Consider the following 27,939-nt stretch of genomic DNA (forward strand, 5'->3'; position numbering starts at 1 on the left):
GCGCGCACACACAAACGTGTACTAAGGGAGCCCAGAAAACCTACAAACGGACTTGTCCAAACTCTGCTTCCATTTTGTCCCTGACTGATCCCTGTGTGCATGCACATGGTGTCACTGTCATAAATAAATACTAGCAGTGAATACAGCTACATTCTGATTTTGACCCAAGAATTACTGAGCATGTGCGTATTCTTAGGTGGGACTCTCAAAACAAGGCTCTTAGTTTGAGGTTTTTTGTTTTGTATTTCGAAACAATTAGCTCAGGTTGGGCTCAAACCCATGGTGACTCACCTACCTCAACCTTGTAAGTACCAGGATTATAGGTGTGAACTACCACACCCCATAGTAGTAGCTGGCTGGCTTTCTTTCTTTCTTCCTTTCTTTCTTTCTTTCTTTCTCTCTTTTCTTTCCTCCTCCTCCTTCTTTTTCTTTCTTCTTCTTCTCTTTCTCCTTCTCTTTTCCTCCTCCTTCCCCTTCTTCTTTTTGAGGCAGGGTCTCACTATGTAGCCCTGGTTGGTTTGAACTCAATAGCAGACAAGGGTAGCCTTAAAGCCTTCCTCCACCTCCTGAATGCTTGGATTAAAAATATGTAGGGGTTGGTGATTTAGCTCAGCAGTAGAGCGCTTGCCAAGCAAGTGCAAGGCCCTGGGTTCAGTCCCCAGCTCCGAAAATAAAAGAAAAAAATATGTGACACCATGCATGTACATTTATATTACATTTTGGAGTGTACATACATAGAGGTCAAAAGACAATTTGCAGGAGTCATTTCTCTCCTTCCATCAGATGGGGTCCTGGGGACCAAACTCAGATTGTCAGGCAGCAAGCACCTTTTCTCACTAAGCTATCTCTGGCCTGATTCCACATGTACTTTTCAACAATCCATTAAAAAATTAAAAAAAAATACTACCCTAGAATGATTATGCCCTTAAACCAACTACTGTAAGCCTAAAACTAAGAGGAAATAGTCCTTTAGAACTGTTACCATTCTGCAGATAACCAAGTAGCTGACACTTTAGTTCACCAGCTCTAAATCCCCAAATAATATTCTTACTACAATTCCCAAGTGCTAAATGATAAATATTCTCCACTGGACAGAATGCAGAGGTTACAGCTCAGATGTTCTTATTAAAGCCAATGATTTTGCACCTTGAAGACATAGGCTTCCCAAGTGACATAGAGTTGAGTATCATCAGAGACAATTTCCAGGGAAGGAAGACATTCTTCCAGCATTCATGTTCAAGCTGATTACAAGCAGTTATCACGTTTGAAAGCAACATGTCTAAGAGCTCTAAGTCACCTCATATCAGAGTGGCCAGCAAAGCAGTCGCCTGCCTTTCAAACACTCAGTAATGCTTCAGAGGTGACAGGGAGCAGCTGAGGCCAACAGTCATTATAACCCTGTTGTCTGTCATGGAATTATTAGTCACCATTCCTGGGTTTCAGGGAATTCATTTGTTGTTTTCTGGAGGGTTGAGTTTGTTCGTTCATTTTTTGTTTGTTTGTCTGTTTTGTTTGACACAAGGTTCCATGTAGCCCAGGTTAGCCTTGATGACCTTGAACTTCTGACCCTCTTGGTTCCACTTCCAAAGTGCTGGGATTATAGGCATGCATCATCATGCCTGGTTTATACAGTGCTAGGGATCAAACCTCAGGCTTCACACATGCTGGGCACACATCCCACAACTGAGCTGCACTGCCTAGGCTGTTTAGGGGGTTACTTTGCTTTATTGAAGCAGGGTCTTGATATGTAGCCCTGGCTATCTCAGAATCAACACTAGACTAGACTAGATCAGCACTGAACATTCAGTAATCCTCTAGTCTCTGGAGTGCTGGGATTCACAGGTATGGGCAACCACACCTGCCAGTAGTCACCATTCTTGATATCCCTGTAACCTATCAGGTTTAAACCATCTTCTCCTGAGGCCTGCACCCATCACTTTAGTGGAGAGCAACATGTGCTAGACAGCCAGGCAGACAAGGATAAATGGAATGCTGCCTATCCATAAGGGAAGATACCAACTTGTGATTCAAGAAGATCCATGGAGGCCTGCAGGTTGGCTGAAATTGCAATGAGTGTCATTAAGATGGCTTTTCTTCTCTCTAACACTGTATCTGGCTGAGGAGTTTCAGGCAAGTGCTCATCTTTGAATGAGCTTCACTCAGAAATGCCCAGCCTCCATGCAGGAATCAATAGTCTTCACATAATAGGTGGGTAGAAGGGACAGTTAGACCATACAAACCACACAGCATTCACTTGTTAGCTGATGCTTTCCAACAGCCAAATACTTATGAGTGTATAATTTCTCTCAGCCAACTAACCTGCTCCATTGTTACCTCTTTTCCTACATGAGAACATGAAATAATAGAGAACATAAGCGAGCCATAAAATGTCGTAGCACACATGTGGTTTGGAATTCCACATTGGATTTTTTCAATCTGCAACGTATTCCAGCCTGAGAACCCAGGAGTGTTTTCATATATGAAATCTCTTGTGCAGAACAACAGCATGCAAGCCAATGTATTTGGAGACCGCAGCTGAACCAAGGAAGAATCTGGAGTCTGCTTAGCCTACCCCTTATGGTAGTAGCCCTCAGACAAAGATGGAAAGCCACTGCCCTGGTTAAAGACAGCAAGAAATGATTATTAATTTGGTAAGGCAGCAGCCTTGTAAGGCTTGTAAAACTACTCCCATATGAACCCACAGAAAAGTACAAGAGCTGCGAGCTTTTCTGAACAATTATGCCACTATAAGAAAGTTTATGGGGACTAAAGAGATGGCTCAGCAGTTAAGAGCACTGGCTGCTCTTCCAGAGGTCCAGAGTTCAATTCTCAGCACCCACGTGGCAGCTCACAACTGTCTGTAAATCTAGTTCCAGATGACATAACACCCTCACACCAGTACACATAAAATAAAAATTCATTTAAAAAAAAAAGGCTTATTAACACAAGCACACAGACACCCCTTGTACCAATGCTCGCTGATCTCAATAGAAATCCTGCAATGGTTGTTGCTAAGCAACATATTATAGCTATCACTGTAAGAGTCAATCATCCTTCTAGGTAGTTCCTACCACTTCTAAACTTTCTACATATAATGCATACAATATTCTTAAATGAGAATAAATAAAGATATAAATTCTATTCAGATTATTATTTAATTGTAATGAAATCTTAGTGCAAATTGTGACATTACCTTGATCTTAACAATTACTGTACCACTCATCTGTGAAATTAGGAGAACAGAGCAATACCTTCCCTCCTCCCCTATATCTTGTTTTGGTTTTTGTTTTATGAAGACAGGGTATCTTAGGCTGGAGATTCACAATTCAATAGATAAGAGAACTTGGCTAGCGTACATGAATCTCTGGATTCCATGCATAGGACAGCTAACTGTGGTGACACATATCTGTAACCCTAGCATTCAGAAGTTAGAAGCAGGAGGATCCAGAGTTAAAGGTCATCCTTGGCTACATAGCAAGTTTGAAACTAGCCTGAGAATAGACCTTGTCTCTAAAAGCAAAAACAAAAGACATAATATCTTGCTATGTACACCAGGTAGGCCTGGAATCCATGATCCTCCTGTCTCAGCCTCTCAAATACTGGGAATACAGGTAAACACCACTACAACCAGCAAAATATATCCTTAAAATTTTTAAATGATAATGTTAGTAAGATAGATGTAACCTTGATTTTCATTAATACCATGATAAAAAAAAAAAGCAAAAGTTGAGGTATAAGGTATCACCAATTGAACTAGACAGAAATTCAGAAAATAAAAACCAATTTACTTAACAACTTTCAGGGAAGGCAAAGAAATCAGATCCATTACTTTACACACTTAACTGAAAATAGAGTTCAAATATACTGTTGAATATTAAACTATGAAAGTGCCAAACATCACGGTTACGATTTATAAGACTTTTCCATAGGAAAAACTTGAAGTGTGATACTAAAAGTAGAATGCAGAAAAACAGAAGACTTGACTACATACTTTTTCTCAAACCTTGAACTCCATAACACTATTAGATTTTTTGCAAAGCTAACATGTTCGTAAGCATCCACCTTGGCCTATTGCTAGGAGTGTTCCACTGGTTACCTGTACGATAGTTTGCTCATCTGTTGCAGATGGGTATTCAGAGTTCCGGTTGCTGCAAGTAAGAGTCCCAGGTACGGAGGGGAAGGCTTCATTGGCCTAGAGGAAAACTCAGGATGGAATTGGACGCCGATGAAATATGGATGACCTGAAATGAAAGCAAATTATTAAGTGATTGAATCAAACGGGCATGAGATCCACTATAGTGGTTGCCGTATGATCAAACAGCGACCCATTCTAAGTACTGACATGACTAACTTGCTAACACAGTTACTTTTAGGATCCATGTTTGTAGTAAAATTCCAAATTGTAAAACATATTTCACTTAATTAGAGACCTAGAACTTTTTTTGGAGGTGGGGGTGGTGATGATGTTAGACTGGGGAAAGGGAAGCAAGGGCTTTTTGGGTGGAAAGATAAAGTCTCCTTCTTAAATGTCAGCCGGCTTTTTTCTTCTTTTGAGACCGGGTGACATGTAGCACAACAGGCTACCTGTGAACTTTCCTGTAGTTGAGAATGATGTTGAACTTTTGATATTCCTACCTCTATCTCCTAAGTGCTATGACTATAGGTGGGTGCTTCTACAGGGGTTTGCACAGTGCCGGGAATGAACCCAGAGCCTCCGGCATTCTAGGCCAGTATTTACCAACACAGCTACATCCCCAGTCCTAGCTTGATTCTAGAAGGCCTTTCACTGTTGTGTCAATTTCCATGGTGTCCCTACACTTCAAGCTACCTGGGAACCAAGTCAAAATCTTGCTGTGTATCCCAGGCTAGCTTCAAACTTGTGTCAATCCTCCTGCCTCAGCCTCCCGTGCTGGGATTACAGCTGCATACCAGGTCCAGCCCTCTTTCTCTTAAACAGCTTCAGTGTACTTCTTTTTTTTTTTTTTCGGAGCTGGGGACCGAACCCAGGGCCTTGCGCTTCCTAGGCAAGCGCTCTACCACTGAGCTAAATCCCCAACCCCTTCAGTGTACTTCTTAAAAAGTCTTCTCCATTCCCAAGGGCAAGATTCCCCAGGAGAATCACTTACCTAGCCATCTGTGCATGGAAACGGCAAAGACAGAAGCCTTTCTAGTAATGGCTTCATGTTAGGTAGTAGTCACAACACCATAAAAAAAAAAAAAAGAGCTGGTACTGGCATATCAGCCTATGCCAACATCTCCCTGAAGTTTATAGTCTGAGTAACAAAAGCTTGGTCTTTCTTTTTTTTTTTTTTTTTGGTTCTTTTTTTTTTTTTCGGAGCTGGGGACCGAACCCAGGGCCTTGCGCTTCCTAGGCAAAGCTTGGTCTTTCAACATGGCAACAGGGTCACAGTTCAAGGCAGCCAGCAATCAAGTTCATTTTTATTTACATCTTCTAACATTTAACTTGATGTATATGTGTCTATACATATTCCTGTGCATCGTGTGTATACCAGAACCCATGGAGGGCAGAAGAGGTGTTGAATCCACTGGACTGGAGTTACAGAGAATTCTTAGCCACCATGTAGGTTCTGAGAGCCTCTAACATGGGTCTTTTCCAAGAACCATAAATGTTCCTAACCACTGAGTCACCTCTCTAGCACCTCAAGTTAGTTTTTAACGCCCATGCTTCCTGTGTTGAGCAGCCCTTTACAAATGAGTATATATTGTCATGGGAGAAATAGAAGCAATTTTTAGTTTAAGGTTCCTAAGAAGCTTCTATATCAGAAATTCATGATATTAACAGAAAAGTGCCTTTTCCCAGATACCCAGAGTCCTCTGTTTTGGAAGAGCCAAAGTTAAACAGGCAGCATTTCCAAATCTAGGTAGGAATTTTCTGAGATTTCAACTTCTTCCCCAAATCAAGACTCAAAAAAAAATCTGTTATTTCCAGTTCAGGAACACATATGTTGGTTGACCTTGTATCCACTACCATAATTATTATAGAAGAGTGTGGTCATTGCGCTACACTCCCAAAGTTGAAGTATGAATCAAAGTGAAGATAATATGAAATGTTCTATAGGCAAAAGTAAAGGTAAATTTAACCCATTCAATGCGATGTTTTATCACGTGATATAGAAATCGAGTATGGGGCCAGCAAGATAGCTCAGCATGCATAAGTTCAATTCCCAGTAGCCGCATGATGAAAGGGAAAGAACTGACGCCTGAAAACTGTTCTCTGACTTCCTCACATGTGTGAGGACACTCTCGAACCCACTTAACACCCACACATACTAAATCTTAAAAGAAAAAACAGAATTGAAGAATCACAAACTCTCATCACTAATAGAGACCCAAACTATGAACCACAATAAGTTATTTACATTCATTAAAACTGAGGGTTGGGGAACTGGCTCAGAGGATAAAAGCATTTTCTAAGCAAGCACGATCTTAATTCAAATCCTTAGCATCTATGTAAAGAGAAGTTGGGCACCACTGCTGTTGCCTGTAGTCCCACCACAGGAGGGGAAAGACAGGAGTATGTCGGGAGCTTCCTGGCCAGCCAGCCTAGCAGAAAATGGAGAGTGTCCAATTCACTGAGTGATCTCATGGCAATAGGTAGAGTGTGATAGATATAATGATATATTTGAGAATCCCAGGCCTTTTGTTTCTTGAAAAACAAAACCACAGAAATATTATAAGAATATGTTATTGTGTCAACCCCAGGTATGGGGATAAGGGGCTGCTTTGGACTGACTACGGTTTGCCTCGGGCTCTAACAGAAGCATGGTTTTGCCAGCTGCAAATAATTTCTGAGCTTGTGTGACATTTGGAATTCTGGGAACTTTTCAGAGGGTATATAAATTCAAAGGGCCCTAAGAGGTGGGGTGGGTAGTTGTCACTTTGGGAGGTTGGTTGTAGTTTGTTAGTAGCCGTGATCAAAGAAGAAACAAAAGGAAAGAAATTAGATGCAGGAATCTTTCTTCTCCTCTATCCTTTTTCTCTCCCATCTCCCCTCTCTCCACTCTATCCTTTTTTGTCTCATATCTAGTATTAAGAGATGAAACCGAGGGAGATAAAGGGTGGGTAAAAGAAGAACCCACGTAGTAGCAAAGACTGCCTACAGATTGAAGACACTGATGTCTTTAGACACTCTGGCCTTTTGGATACTCCCCCATACACACACAAATTAATTTTTTAGCATTCAGTAACTGGTAGCCACTATACTGAACAAGCAGAATAGTTTCTTCTTTGAAGCAAATTCTACTGGACAGATCTGATCTCAGAAAATCCAGTGGAAGAATATCCTATATTTAAGCAAATGCCTCCTTAAATTAGACGGCTGCTCCGATACGAAAGCCTGGTGCAAGAAATGATACCTCTCTCTCAACAAAAGAAGAAAAGAGTTGAATGTGTTGGTGCAGGGGTATAATCCCAGCACCCCAGGAATAAAGACAAGGAGATCAGGAGTTCAAGGTTTTCTTCAGCCATACTTAAATTTCAAGGCCTTTCTGGGTTACAAGAGACCCTGTCTCAAAGCAAAACAAAAACAACCAAGTCAGTGTTCTCATTAGTTCTCATTGTTAATATGATAGACCTGGAGTCACCTAGGAAATGGGAACTTCAAATGAAGAACCGCCTCAACCAGACTGGCCTATGGCCATGTCTGTAAGAGATTGTCTTTATTGGTGAGGGAGGATAGCCCATTGTGAGTGGCACCAACTCGAGGTAAATGGGTTTGGGGTGTATAAGAAAAGTGAGCATGATCTGGAGAATAAGCCCGTGAGCAGTATTCCTCTATGGTTTGTGCCCTGACTTCCCACATTGATGAACTGTGACCTGGAAGTATAACCCAAAATAAACTCTTTCTTCACTAAGTTGTTTTTGGTCATAGTGTTTGTAACAACAGAAAACAAACTAGAACCTTCAAACATAGTGGTACAAGCCTGTGTAAGCCCCAGAATTCAGGGGACAGAGACAGGAGAATCACAAGTTTGAAGGTGACCTGGTCTACAGAGCAAGTTCCAGGTAAGCCTCAGCTACTTAGTGAGATCCTGTCTCAGTAAAACAAAGACAAGAACAAAACAAACAGACAAAAGAAAGGTTTTGGGAAATGGCTCAGCAGGTAAAATTGCTTGCTTCCACAAAACCTGATGTCCTGAATTCCATCGCTGGGGCCCATGTGGTGAAAGGAGAGCATCAAGAATTGTCTTCTAGGGGTTGGGGATTTAGCTCAGTGGTAGAGTGCTTGCCTAGCAAGCGCAAGGCCCTGGGTTCGGTCCCCAGCTCCGAAAAATAGAAAAGAAGAGAAAAAAAAAAAAGAGTTGTCTTCTAATCTCTATCCACGAGCCATGGTATGAGGCCCATCTTTCATGCCCACCCCCACAAACAAGTAAATAAATGTAACAAGTTTAAAAAAAAAATAAAGAAAAAAAAGTTTATTTTAAAAAGGAAGAAAAGTCATCCACACTTAGAGAAGAAACTGAGCAATATAATTTTAAAGTGAAGCACATCAAACATTATAGCATAATCTCTAGGGATGTCTTAGAAAGAAAAAAGACAGTCCTTGTGTTTCTGCAGAGCTACAGAGGAAAGCTGTGGCACAGATCATGTCGCAGCCAGAAACTGACTATTTAAATGAACAGATCACTGCTCTGAATCATTTTACTCCAACAAATTCTCTGTGTGGGTATGAAGAATGATGAAAGAGTTTTTATTTTGATGATGTCCTATCAGTCAAACAAAGTACCTTTAAAAATAATGCTCTTAATCACTTTAAAGCAGATTCTGACATTCTAACAAATCTCAAGCCTTGTTCCTCTCAGAATCCTTGAGGGACAGTAGAGACTCGTGGATACGCTTCTAAAGGGTACTTAAGATCAAAATCTTCTGGGGAATTTTCCTTCATAAAGTGAATTCCCCTGTAGTGAGCTTTTAAAAACTGCAAGGTTTTACAGCAGCTTTCATTTCCTTTCCAGCCTTCATTAAATCCGAGGCGTCGATGGGAATCTAAATCTTTGTGAATAAAGAGGCCTGTTGGTATTTGCTGACAATAAGAGAAGCAGGAGAAGGAAAAGAGAACAAATACTTGAACAAACCAAACAGTTCCTTATTCTCTGCCCTCTCCTCACAGGCCAAGAGAGGCTGGTAGCCTCCAACAGCAATCAGTGGTCATACTTTAATTCTACATTAAAGACTCCTAAAACAGCGTTACTATTCTAGATCAAAACTCTACACAGGGTCTGGAGTGGTTTCCAGCATTCCAGAGGCAGAGACGGGTGGATCTCTGAGTTCTAGGCTAGCCTGGTCTACAAAGCAAGTCCAGGATAGCCAGGGCTCTGTTATACAGAGAAACCCTGTCTTGGAAAAGCAAAACAAAACAGTAACAAACAAAACAAAACAAATAAAATACAAAAACAAAAAAAAAACTCTACATAGAAACCAGACAGGGTAGCTTACACCTGTAATGCCAGGACTTGGGAAGCAAGGCCTATCTCAAGTTGGAAGTCAGAATGGGCTATACAGTGTATTTTAGGACCATATGAGCTATGGGATGATACCCTGTGTCTCAAGAAAACAAAATTAATCAGTAATAACCACCACCAAATGAACTCAAGGCAGAGGACCCAGTGGAAATACAGAAAACTAACATGCTTTCATGGTGCGAGCAGAAGGAGGCTACAACTGGAGTTACTCTCCACCTCTCAGTACCTAGTTCAATGGCCCTAGACATATTATTTAGCATCTCTACACTCCAGCCTCCTCTATAGAAGGAAATTAACATCCATCAACCACTTTGTGAGGCATATGAAGTCCCTAACAGGGGCTTCAGAGCTAAGCATCTAGTGAGCAGGCTAAGGGTCCAGGTAAAAAGCTACTATGTTCAATGCAGCCATCTCCAACACCAGGTCTCCTCCAGGTTTAGGATTTCCACCCACCAACCACCCACCCCCGCTTCTTGTTTGGGTTCTTAAAGTATTATGGACCATCTAATGACACTGACTGAGATAGAGAAAAAAGTTGACAAGCTGTAAAGAAAGTCTGAAATCTAAATCACATCGGTTGAAAAGGCACATTCCCCAACATCATTCTAACACTTTTTGAGTGTACTTTGTACTTGTTTATTTGTTTGAGTCAGGACCTCTTTGCATAGCCCTGGCTGGCTTGAGACTCCTCATGTAGAGTAGGGTAGCCTTGAACTCAGAGATCTGGCTGCCTATGCCTGCCAAGTGCTGGGATTAAAGGCATGTGCCACCATGCCCAGATGACCGCCCCCCCCAAGTCTTAACACCAAGTCACAGACCGAAGTTGGGGGTCCTTCACATCCAACAAATCAGAGTGCTTTCTCCAGCAAATTAGTATGAGTGGGCTGCAAAGTCAAAGCCTTATGTTGCTTAGGAAGTAGGAGAAATGCGAGAACCTAGAGGCAGGGAGCAACTTGAGGACAAGTCAGACTTGAAGCCATCATGCAGTGAGGCTAAGGTGGCCGGGACTGGGAAGGTAATCTCAAACACATTCTTTCCCTTGACAACCGATTACAAGTTGAGGATGTGAAGGAGAGGAAGAGCTTACTACTTCAAGCCTGGTGATGGAGAAGAGTAGTTCTCAATCAAGTACATTTGTCGGGGTCTACAGATGGTTGTTATTGTTTTGGTTAGTAGGTTTGTTGGATAATTGGTTGGTTGGCTTTGGTTTGGCTTGGTTCTTGAGACAAGGTCTCTTGTAGCCCAGGTAGAACCCAATATACCTAAGAAGGACCTTGAACTCCTGAGCCACTTGCCTCTCTACCTTCAAATTACTGGGGTCACAAGCATGCTCCATCATACCTGGCACTGAGGCACTGTGGATTGAGTCCAGTGATAGACTTTTTCTCCATAACTCTGTAAAGATGTTTTTGAAATGCTAAAACTAACAGGTAAGGAGAATCAGGTCTGCTGTTAGTATCCATTGGCCAGAGGCCAGGAATGCTGACAAATATCACCCAGAACACAGGACAGCCCAACAATAAATATGATCTTTCACCAAATGACAATGGCAGGGTGGGTAAGAAACTCCAAGGAGACTGATGGTACAGTAACAAAAATAATCTTGAGGAAGAGTTTGGAGAGCATTTAGCTTTAGTTTGGCATAAGATGAACACACCAAGAGAATATCAGATCAAGAAGAAACTCCCCAAGTGTTCAAGTTTGTCAAATGAAGTGTGGTCTAGACTTGGGGTGGCAAATATTTCTATAAAAGGCTTGAATAACAAATATTTTAAGCATTGCAGGCCATGACGCTTCTTTCCTAACTATTCATCTCTCTTACTGTAACATAAAAAGCCGTGTCAGAAGCAAGGTCACTCTGACCATCTCTGCCTTTGTAAGTCAGCATAAATTCTTGGAGTTACCTTGCCTGAGAGTAAGTCACAGTACCCTCTTGCCTGACAGGCATGATAGCCCACACCTGTGACTCTAAAAAATGGGAGACGGGCCAAGGAGGCTCAAGAGCCCAAGGCAAGCCTCAGCTAGGTACTGAGTTGAAAAAGGCAAGTCTGGGATACATGAGACTGTCTCAGAAAAGCAAAACAAAACTGACATGGGTGGGGGAGGGAAGAAGCCTTCATTCCAGGGGGATTCTACCCTGCATCTGTTGGGGAAGAATGCTACAGAGGCCAAGACGAATCTGGACAGTCTATGACAACTTTTGCCTCATCACATTTCCAAAGAACTGCCTATTCCTCTTCAAACCTAAGAATTAAAAGAGGTTTCCCTGGATCTTTGGGCCTTCATTTCTGAAGGCCCCTGTGTCAGTCACATGAAACTAACTAGACTTGTTACTCTCTGAAGGCCCCTGTGTCAGTCACATGAAACTAACTAACTTGTTACTCTTTGTGATAGGTAATCTTGTCAACCTGACACACCTGGGAAGAGGACGCCTCAGTTGAAGAACTGACTGAATCCAAGAAGCCTGTGGTCATATCTGTGGGGCGTGTTCTTGATTGCTAATGGACAGGGGAGGCCCAGCACCTGTGAGCAGCAGCAACCCTACCTCCAGGAGGGCTGGTAGGCCTGGGCTATGTAAGACAGGTAGCTGAATGTAAGCTTGAGAGCAAGCCAGCAAGCAGCATATCTCCAGGGTTTTTGCTTCAAGTTCCTGCTTTGAGTTCTTGCTTAGCTTCCCTTGATGGACTGTAACTTGTAAGATGAAATGAGCCCTTTCCTCCATAAATTAGTTTTGGTCAGTGTTTACCTATTAATGTGTAAGAGTGGCCCACATAGGTGTGTGTGTGTGTGGTGGGGGGGGGGGTGTCTTAGTTTTTTTAAGGCAGAGTTTCTCTGTGTATCCTTGGCTGTCCTGTCCTGGAACTCTGTAGACCAGGCTGCCCTGGAACTCAGAGATTAACCTGCCTCTGCCTTCCAGGTGCAAGGACTAGAGGTGTGTGTCACCACTGCCTGACAGTGGCATTGGTTGGGGCAGCATGAAAGCTGAAGAACCGAAAGCATTGTGGAGATGAAGCTTGGCGTCATGAGGAGTTGAAATCCGGGAAGAGAAGCCATAGAAGGCCGCTGATGAAGGTGCAACCCCAGCTACAGAGGAGACCTCAGATTACTGGAGATTCCAGGACTTTGGAGCAACAGCCAAGGACAGTGGCAGTTGTGGAATGAAGCCCGCCAGGATGTATTACACGAGCAGTGTGCTGCGGGCAGTAGAGCCAGAGAAATGGGACTTCCAGATCCTTGGGATCTCAGAAGATCAAGAATGAGTCCTAAATTGTGGACCTGGAATTATTTTAAGACTTTGTTTTTGCTTTGATCTGATTGTACCTGTGCCCTGGTTCTCTCTTCAAATAAAAATGTATATAATCTGTTTGTTTGTTTTTAATTTTACAAGAGCACACAGTTAAGAAGCTTTGGATTTTTAAAGAGATACTGAACTTTTAAAGCATTAAAATTGCTCAAGACTGTGATACTTTTAAAAATTGGACTGCTGTATATTGTGATACCAACACAAGATCTTAGGACAAGAAAGGAAAAGTTATGGTTTAACAGTGATGTGTTTGAGTGTCACGTTGACAAGAGGTAGAGTCATGACAGCTAATCTTAGTTGTCGACTTGACACTCCTAGGAAGACGGACTCTCAGTTGAAGAACTGCCTCTGTCAGATTAACCTGTCTGTGGAGTATTTTCTTGAGTGCTAATTGATGTAGTGGGGACAGGCTATTGTAGACAATACCGTCCCTAAGTGGGTCGTCCTGGGCTATATAAGAAAGCTAGCCGGAAATGAGCCTGAAAGCAAGCCAATTCACAGCATTCCTCTGTGGTTTTACGCTACTCCTGCTTTGGCTTCCCTTGATGATGGATTATATCCTGTAGGATGAAATAAACTCTTTCCTTCCCATGCTGTTTTGGTCATAGTGGTATATCACAACAGAAACGCTAACTAGAACATGTTTTCTATTTTTATTTATTTGCTTCTTTTCTTCCAGAGTGGAGGACTGAACCAAGGGCCTCCTACCACCAAGACAAATCCTCATCCCTTGCTTTTCTCTTATATAATCGTGTATCACAGAAATGTCAGCTGTGACCTTTATGATGAGTGAAGAAAAGGTCACACCTTTCCGCCCCTACACCAATCTCCAATAAGACTATTTATGGACACAGAAACTCAAATGTCACATAATTACAGAATTATTTTCTAATGTCATCAATATTCTTTTAAATTTTTTAATTATTTGAAAATGTGGGGAAAGTGTTAGTTCAACACACACACACACACACACACACACACACACACACACAAATGAGCAGACTGGAGCTGACCCCTGGCGAGGATAAAAAGCTGAGACAAGCTAGGTCCTTGCAGGGCTGAATGAATGTGAAGACTGCTCGCTGTCTTATGTCTTGTCAGTAACAAATGTGAGCTTTTAGGCCTATGATTTCAGGGTCTTCTAGCTCAGCCATAAACTATTTCTGTTCTACTTATTTATTTCATGTAACCCAGACCTGCCTCAAACTCACTACAAGCCCAGGTTTGCCTTTAAATCAAAGCAATCCTCCTGAATCACAACTTTCCAGGTCCTGGGATTACAGGTATGAGTCAGCACACCCGGCTCTCTTCTGTGTTTCTCCTCAGTAGTTTAGTTCTTTGTGTTTTGTTTGTTTTAAGACAGGGTCTCACATCCCTTAGGCTGTCCACACTATGTAACATTGAACTTCTGCTCCCCCAGCCAGGAGGAACTGTGCCACCATGCTCAGGTTATACTGTGCTAGGGACCAAACCTAGGGATCTGTATACATGGGAGGCAACCATTAGACCAACTGAGCTACATCTCCAGCCCCTTGTTTGGTCTTTCGAAAAACTCTAAGTGGGGTTGGGGATTTAGCTCAGTGGTAGAGTGCTTGCCTAGCAAGCGCAAGGCCCTGGGTTCGGTCCTCAGCTCCAAAAAAAAAAAAAAGAAGAGAAAAACTCTAAGTGCAATAATAAGTACAAGCAGTACAGAGAGTCCAGAGAGGACCTGGGCCCCTCATAAAATGACATCCACAATGACCACCAAGAACAAGAGGAAGAGCAAGAAGAAAGCCAATGGACAATGAGCTGTGTGCTTTCTGCAGAGCATTTAGCTTAGAGTTGACACAGGACAGAGAGAGGGGAAATGGCAAAGATGCCTACTACTTGTACAGTTGGTAGACTTAGGAAAACGTAGCTATTGATGCTAAGTTCAAAGTAGCGGGTCCCAAAGTGATATGCGATGTGTTCTCCATACATTCTGACATTCTGCATGTGTTTCAAATGACCGAGGAATTGGGGGAGGAAACAATGAACTAGATCTCAAATTAGTCTATGTTAGACAAAAAGGTGCTATGACATCATGGAGCTTTGGAGAAACAAAGAACCCACTTACCTGTCAATTCAATAATCTCCATCCTCTTCCCATCCACATCCTCACCGACAAAGCAAAGGTCTTTATTCTCAAATTGGTTGATCAGGTTAGGGTTCACCTGGACATGAGAGAAATGCAAGCCTTTGGACTACAGAGCAATTTGAAAGACCAGCTTATGAAGAGGACCTGCATCAGTTGCTGGACTTTTCCACTGCACAATCTTCTACTTTATATCTACATTCAGCATCCCAAATCTAATTTTAAACTCAAGATGAACCTGAGGTATGAAGTCTAATTCAAATACCATGGACCTGGAAGGTTCATGCTGTATCACTCAGAGATAGGACTCAACTCCAAGCACTATGGCAACATAAATATTCTGAATCAGAACCATGATAGCACCTGCTTAGAGACATCCTGTATCTCCTGCTTCCGAGAGTTAAACACCCTTAACAATCTGTGATGGCTAACAGTTTGACTAGATTTAGAATCATCTAGGAGACACACTTCTGGGCATGTAACAAGGGCATTTCCAAAGGGTTAAAACTGACTAAGGAAGGAAGATGTACCCTGATGTAGGCAACACTAGCCCATGGCTAGAATTCTGGACTGAATAAAAAAGAAGAAAAGGAGAAAATAAACTGAATACCATTATTCCTCCCTCCCTCCTTCCTAACCCTTGGAAAAATGGCATCAGCTGCCTTATACGCCCCCATCCTGATTTCCTTAGAGTGATGACTTCTATCTCCTTAAACCATGAACCAAAAAAAAAATTCTTCAGTTTCTTTTGTCTGTATTTTACAAAACAACAAGATAACATACACTATCCCCAAATTTTCATAATTTTTACATGTGAATGTGTATAGTGTGCATGTATACGAACATGTTTGCATGTGTATGGGTACACATGAGTATGAGGGCATGTGCACATGTGGGTACATACATGTGGAAACAGAAGGTTGATGTTAGGTGTCTTCGAGGACAGCCTACTGAGGTGGGATTTCCTATTGAACCTGGAGTTTGTCAAGTCTGCCCAAGGGCTCCTGTCTTAGCCTTCTGGGTGCTGGGATTATAGGCAAGCCATCACATTTGCCCGGAATTTATGTGGATACTGGGAATCGTAATTCTAGTCCTCACATTTGTGGGGCAAGCACTTTACCCTCTAAGCCATCTCTCCAAGCCCCCAAATCACAAATTTGATTGAGGATTGAAATTCTTCTTTCCTTTGGTCTTGGGGCTCTTATCTGTCCCATTCCAGAAGCTGACTCCAATTGGTCAAGCCAAATACAATAAACCCACTGTGATCATTTGAGTAAGAGTGGCCCCCATAGGCTCATGTGATGGCTAATATTAGTTGTCAACTTAACTATATCTGAAATGAACTACACACTAGAAATGGACCGCACACCTCTGCTCCAGATCTTGAGGCTAAAAGAAACAGGCTTTGAATCCAGATCTTGATTTGAGATGACATGAGCTTTTGATCTGGATAGTGAGGAAGGGTAGCCATGAAAAGCATAGGCCCAGGTAACGTTGTACACACATTTAATCCAAGAAGACAGAGACAAGCAAATCTCTGAGTTCAAGGCCAGCCTGGGACAGAGTAAGTTCTAAGTAAAGAATAGCTTAGATCCAGGCGTGATGGTGCACACACCTTTAATCTGGACCATACCTTCCGCTGGATGCTTATATGGAAAAATGGATAAAGAAAGGCTTCCTTCTCCTCTGCCTGCTTGTACTGAACTTGTCGGCACATCTGTTGGAACCTACTTCTTCAGGATCGCAGATCCCACAGAAGAGCAGCTGAAACACCTAGCCTCATGGAACTGAGCAACTACTAGAATCTTGGACTTCCCATTCACAGCTGCCCATTGTTGGGTTTCTTGGACTGCAGGTTGTAAGTCATTCCAATAATTTCCCTTAATATATAGAGGCAGTCAATAAGTTCTGTGGCTTTAGAGAAGCCTGATTAAGGTAGCTCAGATATTGAATGCCTAGTCATGAAGGAGTAGTACAATTTGAGAAGGATTAATAGGTGTGGCCTTGTTGTCAGAAGTGCATCACTGGGAGTGGGCAGGCCGGCGGCTCTTTCTCTCAGCTTGTGGATCAGGATGTAGCTTTCGGCTATCGCTCCAGCTCCATGTGTACAGTTGGGCTCCCTGCTATGATGATGATGGACTAAACCTCTTAAAACCATTATCGAGTTACCAATAAAATGCCTTATTTTATAAGAGTTGCCTTGGTCATGCTATCTCTTCACAGCAATAGAACAGTGATTAAGATACCCATTCTTCTTGGCTGATATTGTGAAAACTCAGGTTAAAGGCCTCCAATGTTCAGCATGGCACTGGCAATGGTACAAATTCACAGGCTGACAGATAATTAAAGTTGACCCAATTAGGGCTGGGGATGTAACTCAGTTGGTAGAGTGCTTGCCTATCATGCAGAAAACTAGTTCGATCCCCAGTACTACATAAAACTAGGCAGGTAGCATGTACCTGTTATCTTAGCACTGAGGCAGTAGAGATTTGAGGGTCAAGAATTTAAGCCTTCTCAGTTGTATGGAGTTCAAAACCAACTTGGGATACATGAGAGTGTGTCTCAAAGGTTTTTTCGACTGGTGGCACAAGCCTTTAATCCTAGTACCTAGGAGTCAGGGGCAGGGAGATCTCTGTGAGTTTAAGGACAGTCTAGTGTATAGAGGCAGTCCAAGCCAGCCAGAGATACACAGTGAGATCCTGTCTCAAAAAACAGAACCAACAGACAAATTTCTTTTTTAAAAGGTGACCTAATTAGAGTGGAGAAAAATTCCATGCTTTAGTTGCCGCTGGCAACCGCCTCACAACGATGAGAGAGAGAGACCACTCTGTGCAAAGCAGACACATAGAAAAGGGAGGCCGAGAGAACCATGGGAACAAGAGTCCTGGCTGTACTACGTTACAAATCTACCTGTGATCTGAGCTAATAAATGTCCTTACTGTTCAAACTGGTTTGAATAAACAAGAAGTGATTCCTATTCTTCAAAGCCAAATACATCATGATGAACTAAGTAATCCTATTATGACCATACACAGTTCCAGATGCCATATCTGGTGCAATCTCAGCAGTTAACTCCTTTGAGTCATTGGTCACTAAACCTCGAGCTCAATGTGAATCTCAGAAGAGACTTCTGAAAGCTATAATCCACCATACAAGATCCAGACACTCATTCCGGTGCCCGAAGCATTTGGCTCCTCGCTGGATGCCATCTATCTTTCTTAAAGCTGAGAAACAAGCAGCAGGGGTTAAGGAGGAGCGGTAAGCTTGTTTTGGTTTAGGTAGTCTTTCTGCTATGCCTGTCCAGATGAGCTCAGGTTCTATGATACTCTGCCATCATCTACACTTTCATCACAAGAGCTTCCTTTGATTATTTTGCCTGCATGCTAGGGAAGTTTTAGCAGTCTTCCTTACAGACATTACGAGTCGGGCACTTTTCCCAAAGGGCCCACTTACAATTGCTGGGATTCATTGCACCAGGTATCCACATCCCTCAGTAATTCAGATGAAAGACGTACCTCATACCGATGTCGGTGTCTTTCTTCTATGTAAGGAACATCACCGTAAAGCTTCTCTGTGAAGACATAGGAATCGAATTAGCACTGAGTGATAAACCTCAGAAGCACACCCATGGCAAGAATGTAGAGAAAGACTCTGTGATCTCTAACAGAGGCACACAAAGGATCAGACTCCAAGAACAATCTAGATTTTCTTATCTTCTGGTAGAAAACCCCGTAGTAATTCTCTAGTCCCAGCCTACCCAGTACTAAGATTACAGGAACACACCACCATGCCCAGCTCTTCACGTGTTGCTGAGGATCTGAACTCAGGTGCTCATGCATTCATGGAAAGTACTGTACCCCCTGAGCCATCTCCCCAGCACCTACGCCCAACTTTTATGGGATGCTGGAGAATCAAACCCAGGACTTTGTGCATACAAAAGAAGCACTCTACCAACTGAGCATGTCCCCAGAGCCACCTGCATATATTCTTACCCTACTGTCCACACATTTCTGCATATTCTGCCCTAAAAATATACTTCAACCCTAAAATATGACTTCTAGACAAGGAGTATAGCTCACTGGTGGAGGGTTTGGGTGGTAGAATGCTAGTCTAGCATGCACAACATCCTGAGTTCAGGCTGGGGAGATAGCTCAGTACATGCAAGCATCTACGTCAAAAGCCTGACAACCCAAGTTCAGTTCCCAGAACCCATGTGGAAAGCCAAATGTGGTGTGTATCTGTAATACCATCATCCCTACAGCAAGACTGAGGGAGGAAACAGGGGGACTGACTGAAAGCTTTCCAGCTAGCTAGCCTCAAGTACAGCACAACAAAGGGAACAAAAGAGGCCTGCCTTGACGAAGTCAAAGGCCAGAATGGACTCAGATGTTCTTTGATGTCATGCATGCTCTGTGTCACATATGTGCACACACACAATCATATAAACACACACATGCTGTGGCACACATGTCCCTGCATACACACACATACAATCATCTATAAACACACACATGTTATGGCAAACATGTACCTACATACATACACACACACAATCATATATAAACACACACAAGCTATGGCAAACATGTACCTACATACATACACACACAATCATATATAAACACACATGTTATGGCACACATGTACCTACATACACACACATGCAATCATATAGAAACACACAAGGTATGGCATACATGTACCTACACACACACACACACACACACACACACACACACACACACACCTCAGAGATTCTAGTACTGTCAGAGGTTTGAGGTAAGGCTAAAATGAAGATAGAGATTTAACCTCAAAGATGCTCACTGCTGCATTAACAGACAACCGATGGAAACAAGCTAAGCATCGAGATGAGAAGAGTGGTGGATTAAATAAGAGCGCCTCATTTCCCTGAGCTTCTTAACCAGGAGCATGCGGCTGCAAGTCAAGCAAGGAGGTAAACAGCCATGAAGCTGCACCACTGCAGCTCAGAGCAGTGCCTTCAGCAAGACCCTGGTCACAGTAACGACAAGCTCAGTGACCACAGGATCATGTGGACAGAGCCAGCTCCATCAGCAAACTCCACTCAATTAGGACACAATAGTGGCACACACTAAGAAGACAGTGACTATCCCCACAGCAGCAGCCATTATGGTGCAGACCCCAGCACACATCCAAGGGACAAAACGTGCTCCAGTTACTATCAAACTCGACAGAATCAGGAGTCAGGCTCCATTCAGTAGATGGGGTAGCTATTGAATCCTCAAAGACATCATGAAGCTGGAATAGGAAGTCTCAACTGAGAAAGACCAAATTAATGCCTTGCATCCTCATGGAAGCAGGGGGAGGAGGTATGGGAGAAGGGGCAAAAGGGATAGCATTTGAAATGTGAATACATAAAATATCCAAGAAAAATAAAATTAAAAAATTAATGCCTCGTGACTTCATTTGAACATTTGACTTAGAACAAAAAAAAATGCCAATTACATGCCTCTGCATGCGTGATGACCACTGTCACATTTCTATTTGCAAATCTGTCCATACAGACAGAGAGTGTGATGATGAAATGAATGATAGTAAATAGCTAAGATGTTTCAGAGAGGTGGGGTGAGTTGGGGCAAAAAGCACCTTTGAGGGAGCGCCTTCTGAGGTTACTGCCAAAGGGTGCGGTCATTCAGGACCACCTTTGTACCACTGAGTCATAGAAACCAGAGACAAATAGGAAGCAGCACAGTGATACACAGTTGGAAAGCATGGGGGCATTATGTCAACTCTGTGTGAAGTTCAGAAACTGCATGGTTTATGAACTATTATCTAGCTTAAGGCACACTGTATGTGCTAAGGTATCTATTTAGCTGGTGATAGGAAGGGGGAGAGAGGAGAGAGATACTTTGAAGCCAGACTGAATGGCTCTAAGTCCCTTGACACCATTTAAGAGATATGTGCTTTGGGTAACTGATTTAGCCTCAGTGCCTCTGTTTTCCCCATCTGTGAAATGGGAATTAGGATAAATTATGTCACAGGGTCATTATGAGGATTAAATAAGTTGAAGTATTAGGACAGTAAAGAAATCAAATATATAGCTTATTGCTATTTCTAGCTAATGAAATAGAGACAAAGAAGGGATCTAGATTGTAAGTTCTATGTGGCAGAAGACAAAATAGGGACCTGTCTGATTCTTAAGACCAACACTTAGGGCACATCAGGTAGTAATAGGTTTGTGCTGAATAAATGAGACATGCATATATAATGTGTATAGTGTATAATGAGACATTTCTGGAAAATTTGGTATTGATTTACTTACTTAATGGTACTAAAAATTAAACCCAGGCCCTTGCATACACTAGGGAAGTGCTTTATTATTGACAGCTACATTAACAGCCTTACCTTTTTTTTTAATGTCTTTATTTTGAAACAAGGTGTCACAAAATTCCCTAGACTGGCCTTAAACTTGCTTCGTAGCCCATGCAGGCTTTGACTCTGTGATTCTCTTGCCTCAGCTTCTGGAGTTGCTGGGATTACTGGTCTGAGCCACCACATCCAGCTGTTTAGAATTTTTATTTTCTGCATCTAAAAATCTTTCTCAATTGCTTCCAAACCTACTAGAAATAAATTCAGAAAAAGCAACCCATGGCGATCCTCTTAGAGTTCTGTCCTAAGGATAAGCTTAGGGGACAGTGAGGTGGCTCGGCAGTCAAGAGCAGTCATACACATAAAATTAGATTTTAAAACACTAATGCCAGAAATCATACTCATAAATTCTTACATGTCAAACTGAATGGGGGAAAAGTCCATGAAGCCTTGACCCTATAAAGAACCATAGACAACTGAGGATGGTTGGGGGTGGGAAGAGCACAATTGCTTGTCTAGTGTCGGTCACCCCTGAACACATACACACAAGTAACATTATACACATTCAACAGGTTATATCTGTTCTCCTGTCATATAAAATCCACTTGCTTTTCCCCCAGTTTGGTTCTCTCCCTGCCCACTCCCCGCACCCAGCCTTAGTATCTTGATCTCCAATAAACATTTCTTTCTACCCACCGAATGATCCAGTTCAGTAGTTTTACTGTGCCTTCACTTATACTTGCAAGGCAAGCATTTTACCAAATGAGATATTTCTTCAGCCCTCTAGCCAATATTGATTTAGCACTTGCAGACAAAAACTCCTCCTCCTCTCCCTCCTCCCCCTCTTCCTCCTCCTCTTTCTCCCCTTCCTCCTCTTCTTCCTCCTCTTCCTCTTCCTCCTCCTCCTTCTTCTTCCCTCCTCTTCCTTTCTCCCCTTCCTCCTCTTCCCCCTCTTCCCCATCTTCCTCCTCCTCCTCTTCCCCCTCTTCTTCCTCCCCCTCTTCTTCCTTCCCTTCCTCGCCTTCCTCTTCCTCCTCTTTTTCAAGACAGAGACCATGGAACCTTATTTCAAGGCTATTCAAAGCAAAAGGGACTTTGGATTTTTCCTCTCTACAATTCAACCATATCATACTGGAGGTCCAGAGTTGGTTCTGTGGCTTTCTAACAAGTGACCCGGATGACAACGATTCTGTTCTATACAAAATGGTCAATGGGTCCTAGGGTGTGACAAGCCTATTTAAGTGACTAGCCGGTATTTAAGTGCATACCATATGAGTGCCTGGGGCCAAAGGGTACCAAAAGAACATTTGATCCCCTGGAACTAGAGTTACAGGTAGTTGTGAGCCACCTTGTGGGTGCTTGGCAACCTAATCCATGTCCTCTGGGAAAGCAGCCAGTGTTCTTAACCTCCCAGTCATTTCTCCACCTTAGTATGTCTAATTTTCAAGGTTCAACCATCACAATTTAAATGCCATCCCTGCTTTTAACTGTGCATTGCAGTGCTTTGCTCTCTGCTGTGGATTTTGCTCCTTGGGTGCTAAGGATAGGGTCATGCATGTCTTAGGTGAGCATTCTACAACTGAATTACACCCCACCCAAGCCTCTTTAGAGAGAAAGAGGAAGAGAAAGGAGACAGGTGTAGAGGGAAGAAAGAGAACCTGTGAGACACAAATGTTATTTGTTCCCCTCTCTTCAAGTCAGTCTCACCCCTACCCAACCCCTGTACTGAGGTTCACCAGGGTCTCCTACATAATCGGCAAGCACCACACCAGGGAGCCAAACCCCCAGCCCAGCTAAGTCCAATTCTTTATTGTTGTTGTTTTCTTTTGTTCTCCTGACAGGGTCTTAACTGTAGCCATGGTAGGCATGAAATTTGTGGTGGTTTTTCTGTGTCTGACTCGTCACAGCACAGACATGCACCACCCAGGATCTATTTGTTATTGTGGGTTTCTGTTTTCTCAAGACCAGGTCATACGCAGCCCAGGCTCAACTCCAACTCACTATGGAACTGAGAATAACCTTGAAGTCCTGATTTTCTTGCTTCTAACTCCTAAGTGCTGAGATCTCAGACATGTACACCCAAGGCTACCTTGGTTGGTGCTGGGGATCACACCCAGGGCCCCATGAATTCCTGGCAAGCACTCATCAAACTGAGCCAGCACATCCATAGCCCCTGACCACCGATCTTTTTTTTTTTCTCTTGAGACAGAATCTCATTATTTAATTCTGGCTAGCCTGGAACTTGCTATGTAGACCAGGCTGATCTCAAACTCACAGGGCTCTCTAACTTCCTCTGCCTGCCAAGTGCTGGAATCAAAGGCATGTGCCACCATACCCAGATGAACCCCAGTCTTAACAACAGGTCACAGACGGAAGTTAGGAGCAATCTGTGACAAGATCACAGATGAATACAGGAAGTGCTACCCACTGACTTTCCCAACAGCCCCACTAGAACAATGAACCTTCTATGTGCCAGACACCAGCCTAGGGACTTCCAGCTCACTCTCATGAGAACCCTATGAGAAGGCATTCCTCTTAACCAATGATTCCAAGGCAGAAGACGTAGCTGCAAGTAAGTAGGCACCTCTTGTGCTTGAGAACTGGGACCCATAGGGCTTTTGAAGAACACAGTGAGTGTCTCAGAAACACTACACTAGTCAGGGGTTAGGACAGAACCAGTCTGATAAGAAGGACATAGCAACCTATCCTTTTAGGATGAAGGAGGTACTTATGAGTCTCCATATTCACAAGAACACTTCAGCAAAGGGTTACCTAGCAAACCACAGAAAGAAGCTAGGATGAAAGCCTCCCCAAATCTTCCCACCCGCCATTGATTATGGACCCTGGTGGGGGCCGGTGGGAAGGCTGGCAGCACTGTACCCCTCTCATAGACCCCATTGTTTTCCTTTTGAACAGGTCTCTGTATAATCACATATTACTCTGGTGTAGACTTAAAACTGCTTAGTAAATCACTTCATTAACCTAGACAAGGAATTTTTTAGTTTAGTTTGTTTGTTTTTAACTTCCTAACAATCTAATCACATTAGAAAGAGGCAGTTTCACTGTATCATGTTTGGACAGGAAAAAATAAAGCAATAGTCATTTTTCTAGCCCCTAAAACTGTGTTCTTCCACATCCCCATTTCTTTCAGCTCTCAGATTTTACCACTTCACAGCGCTACGGCCAGGGATTCTACCTCAACTCCAGCACTCACTCAGTGTCCTCCTAATTGGCCTCTCAGTTCTGGTCTTTCAGGGAAAATCACACCTCCTTCTCTTACAATAAAGCAGAACCAACCACTCTAGTCAAGCTCCTCTGATTTGGTTGGTTTGTTGGTTGGTTGGTTGGTTGGGTTGGGTTGGGTTGGGTTGGGTTGGGTTGGTTTTTCGAGACAGGGTCTCTCTCTGTAGCCTTGGCTGTCCTGGAACTCCCCTGTAGACCAGGCTGACTCAGAGATCCACCTGCCTCTGACTTGAGTGTTAGGCTTAAAGTTGTGCACGGGAAGCTCTTTTTCTTAATGAGAACAAGCAGGCAAGGTCCCTGAAAGGAATGAACTTTTCTTTCTCTTTCTGTCTTAATACTGGATTGACTTTACATATACATGTACATCTGTTAAGTGTATGCATGGTATACATACATCTTTAGATGGGCATATTCATGTGTGCATTTCACGTGAGTGTGTAGGCTAGCGGTCCTTGTCTGGTATCTTTCTCTATCACTATCTGCCTTACTTTTTGTGACAGGGCCTCTCACTGGCCCTAGAATTCACTGAGTTGGATAGGCTGAGTGGGTGGTCATGAGCCCAGGGATCTGCCTGTCTCCTCCAGGTCCCTCCCATGCCCCAGTGCTGGAGTGACAAATGCATACCATATCACCTAGCTTTTACATGGGTCCTGGGAATCTGAACTTGGGTCTTCGTGTTTACACAGCAGGTACTTTACTGACTGAACCATCTCCCTAGCCCCTAAAGTCTTCTCTTAAAATGTTACATTCTGGAACTGGAGAAATGACTCAGCAGTTAGGAGTACTGGGTGCTCTTCCAAGAGGATCCCTGTTTGATTCTCAGAGCCCACACAGTGGCTCAAAATGGTCTGTACTAACTCCAGTTCCAGGGGACCAGGTGCTGTTTTCAGACTACAGGCAGAACGCGCGCGCGCACGCACGCACGCACGCGCGCGCACACACACACACACACACACACACACACACACACACACACAGTGAAGAAAAGTAATGAAAAGAAAAGAAAAAAGAAAAGCATCCAATTTTCACCTTAGCCACCCAGCTTTGGCTTATCCGCTACATCCTAAACTCAGTCATCCTGCTGGAGACAAAGATATCACGCTGAGCAGTGTCCAACCCAGTTAACTGGATAATCCAGACACGCGTTCTTTCTAGGAACTGACATTTAGTGGGAAAATCACACTCAACACCACAGGCTAAGATTTGCTTCCCTTCCTGGCTGCCTTGGCATATGTGTGAGACTTAACCATAACTAATTAAGACTAGGGTCTGTGACACTATCATTACGAGTTGTCACCCATCCCCTACACAAGCTCTGAACTTTGTGTCAACTCTTTGCCCCTTTATCGCATTGCCGTTTGTGTCCCGTGGAAAGCCACGGGCAAAGTAATGGTTTGATAACTAGCATCAGTAGCCCTCTCTCACCTCATCTGCCCATCTCAAGCCATACTTCCTTCTGAATTTCTTGTCTTTCAACACACCACATTTTATTTTTATCTTTTTAATTCATTTATTGTGTGTGAGGTGGCATTCATGTGCCACGGTGCACATGTGGAGGTCAAAGGACAACTTACAGGAAGGAATCAGTTCTTTCCTTCGCCTCACCCCAAGGCTCCTGGGGACTGAACTCAGGTCATCAGGTTTGGTGGCAAGTACTTTTACCTGCTGAGCCATCTCACTAGCCCAGAGGGATTGCCTTTCATACTGACCTACCCTGGGCTGTTTCTCACTGCCTTCAATTAACTAACAGTGCCATTCCGAGGACAAAAATCATATTATCTAACTTCCGATGTAAAATGGACTTTTATAATTGACGTATAACAGCATGCAATAAAGTACATAAATCTGAAAAGAGAGTTCTGGGTGACCCTGATATCTGTACGATGTGTGCTTTGAGAATTACATTTTGGGACTGGGAGTTGGCTCTCTGATCAAAGTGCTTGCAGTACAAGTGTAAGGACCTATCTAAGTTTGGTTCCTCTGAACTCACAGAAAGCTGGTTGTGGTGGCAGCCATCTATAATCCCAGTGGTCCTATGAGGAGATGGGAGGTAGAGACAGAGAATATGAAGCAGTTCTAGGAGCAGCTACCCTGAAGTACTCTCACAAGTGAAAACACACACACACACACACACACAAACACACACACACACACACACACACACACACACACACAATTTTTAGTCACATTTTTGAAGTCAGGCCTTGTGGAATAGGACTATATACCCAGCTCTTCCAGAGACCAAGACAGGAAGATTATAAGTTCAAGGCATGCCTGGGTTATGGAGTGAACTGAAAGGCACTCTGGGTAACTTAATGAGACCCCCATCTCAAAATAAAAACTATAATAATGTTACATTTTTGGAGTGTAATTTTTTAACAGTGGGACCAAGGAAGCACTCTCAGTAGAAGACTAGAAGCCAACATATGGGCAGTGTCATTAGACCTGGTTCTGAGTCTCCCAATCTCCCAGATGCCTTTTTGCCTCTTGTTTTTTCTTTTTCTTTTCTTTTCTTTTTTTTTTTTTGAAGTAAAAAATATTTTACATTTTTTTTAATTTTTTAAATTTTATTTTTCTTGGATATTTTATGTATTTACATTTCAAATGCTATACCCTTTCCCAGTTTCCCCTCAACAACCCCCCCATCCCAGCCCCCACCTGCTTCTATGAGGGTGCTCCCAATCCCACCCACCCACTCCCACTTCAACGCCCTGGGATTCCCCTACACTGGAGAATCGAGCTTTCCCAGGACCAAGGGTTTCTCCTCCCATGATGCCCAACAAGACCATCCTCTGCTACATATGCAGCTGAAGCCATGGGTCCCTCCATGCGAACTCATTGGTTGGTGGTTTAGTCCCTGGGAGCCCTGGTGGGGTTTGGTTAGTTGATATTGTTGTTCTTCCTATAGGGTTGCAAACCCCTTCAGCTCCTTCAGTTTTTTTTCCTAACTCCTCCATCGGGATCCCCCTTGTTCAGTCCAATGGTTAGCTACAACCGTCCTCATCTGTATCAGTAGGGCTCTGGCAGAGCCTCTCAGGAGATACCCATATCTAGCTCCTGTCAGAAAGCACTTAATATTGTGGAACTAAAAAATATCATCCTAAATGAGGAAACCCAGTCACAAAAAACCACACATGGTATGTACTCCCTGATAAGTGGATATTAGCCCAAAAGCTCAGAATACCCAAGATACAATTCACAGACCACATACATGAAGTTCAAGAAGGACAACCGAAGTGCAGATTCTTCAGTCCTTAGAAGGGAGAATGAAATACTCACGGGAGGAAATACAGAGACAACGAGTGGAGCAGGGACTGAAGAAAAGGTTATCCAGAGACTGCCTTTTTGCATTTTAGGCCACCATCTCCTCAACCAAAAACTAGAGATGCCAAATTAAAATAAATGACTTGGTCTTTACTCTCTGACACTTAACAGAAAGCAAGGAAATG

At 43.0% G+C, this 27,939-nt stretch overlaps 1 protein-coding gene across 6 annotated transcripts in view; it reads right to left on the minus strand.

Annotated features, from left to right (window-relative positions):
* Positions 1-27,939, minus strand: part of Ctps2 (CTP synthase 2) — a 140,848-nt gene that overhangs the window by 15,456 nt on the left and 97,453 nt on the right. For all 6 annotated transcript variants that reach the window (NM_001034998.2, XM_006256900.3, XM_006256898.4 and 3 more), the window contains exons 15-17: positions 18,415-18,470; positions 14,882-14,978; positions 4,097-4,241 (exon numbers count right to left, since the gene is read on the minus strand). In NM_001034998.2, coding sequence (NP_001030170.1) covers positions 4,097-4,241; positions 14,882-14,978; positions 18,415-18,470 — 298 coding nt within the window. The remainder of the gene's footprint in view (positions 1-4,096; positions 4,242-14,881; positions 14,979-18,414; positions 18,471-27,939) is intronic.

The sequence above is a fragment of the Rattus norvegicus genome, chromosome X, assembly GCF_036323735.1.
Source record: "Rattus norvegicus strain BN/NHsdMcwi chromosome X, GRCr8, whole genome shotgun sequence".
NCBI lineage: Eukaryota > Metazoa > Chordata > Mammalia > Rodentia > Muridae > Rattus > Rattus norvegicus.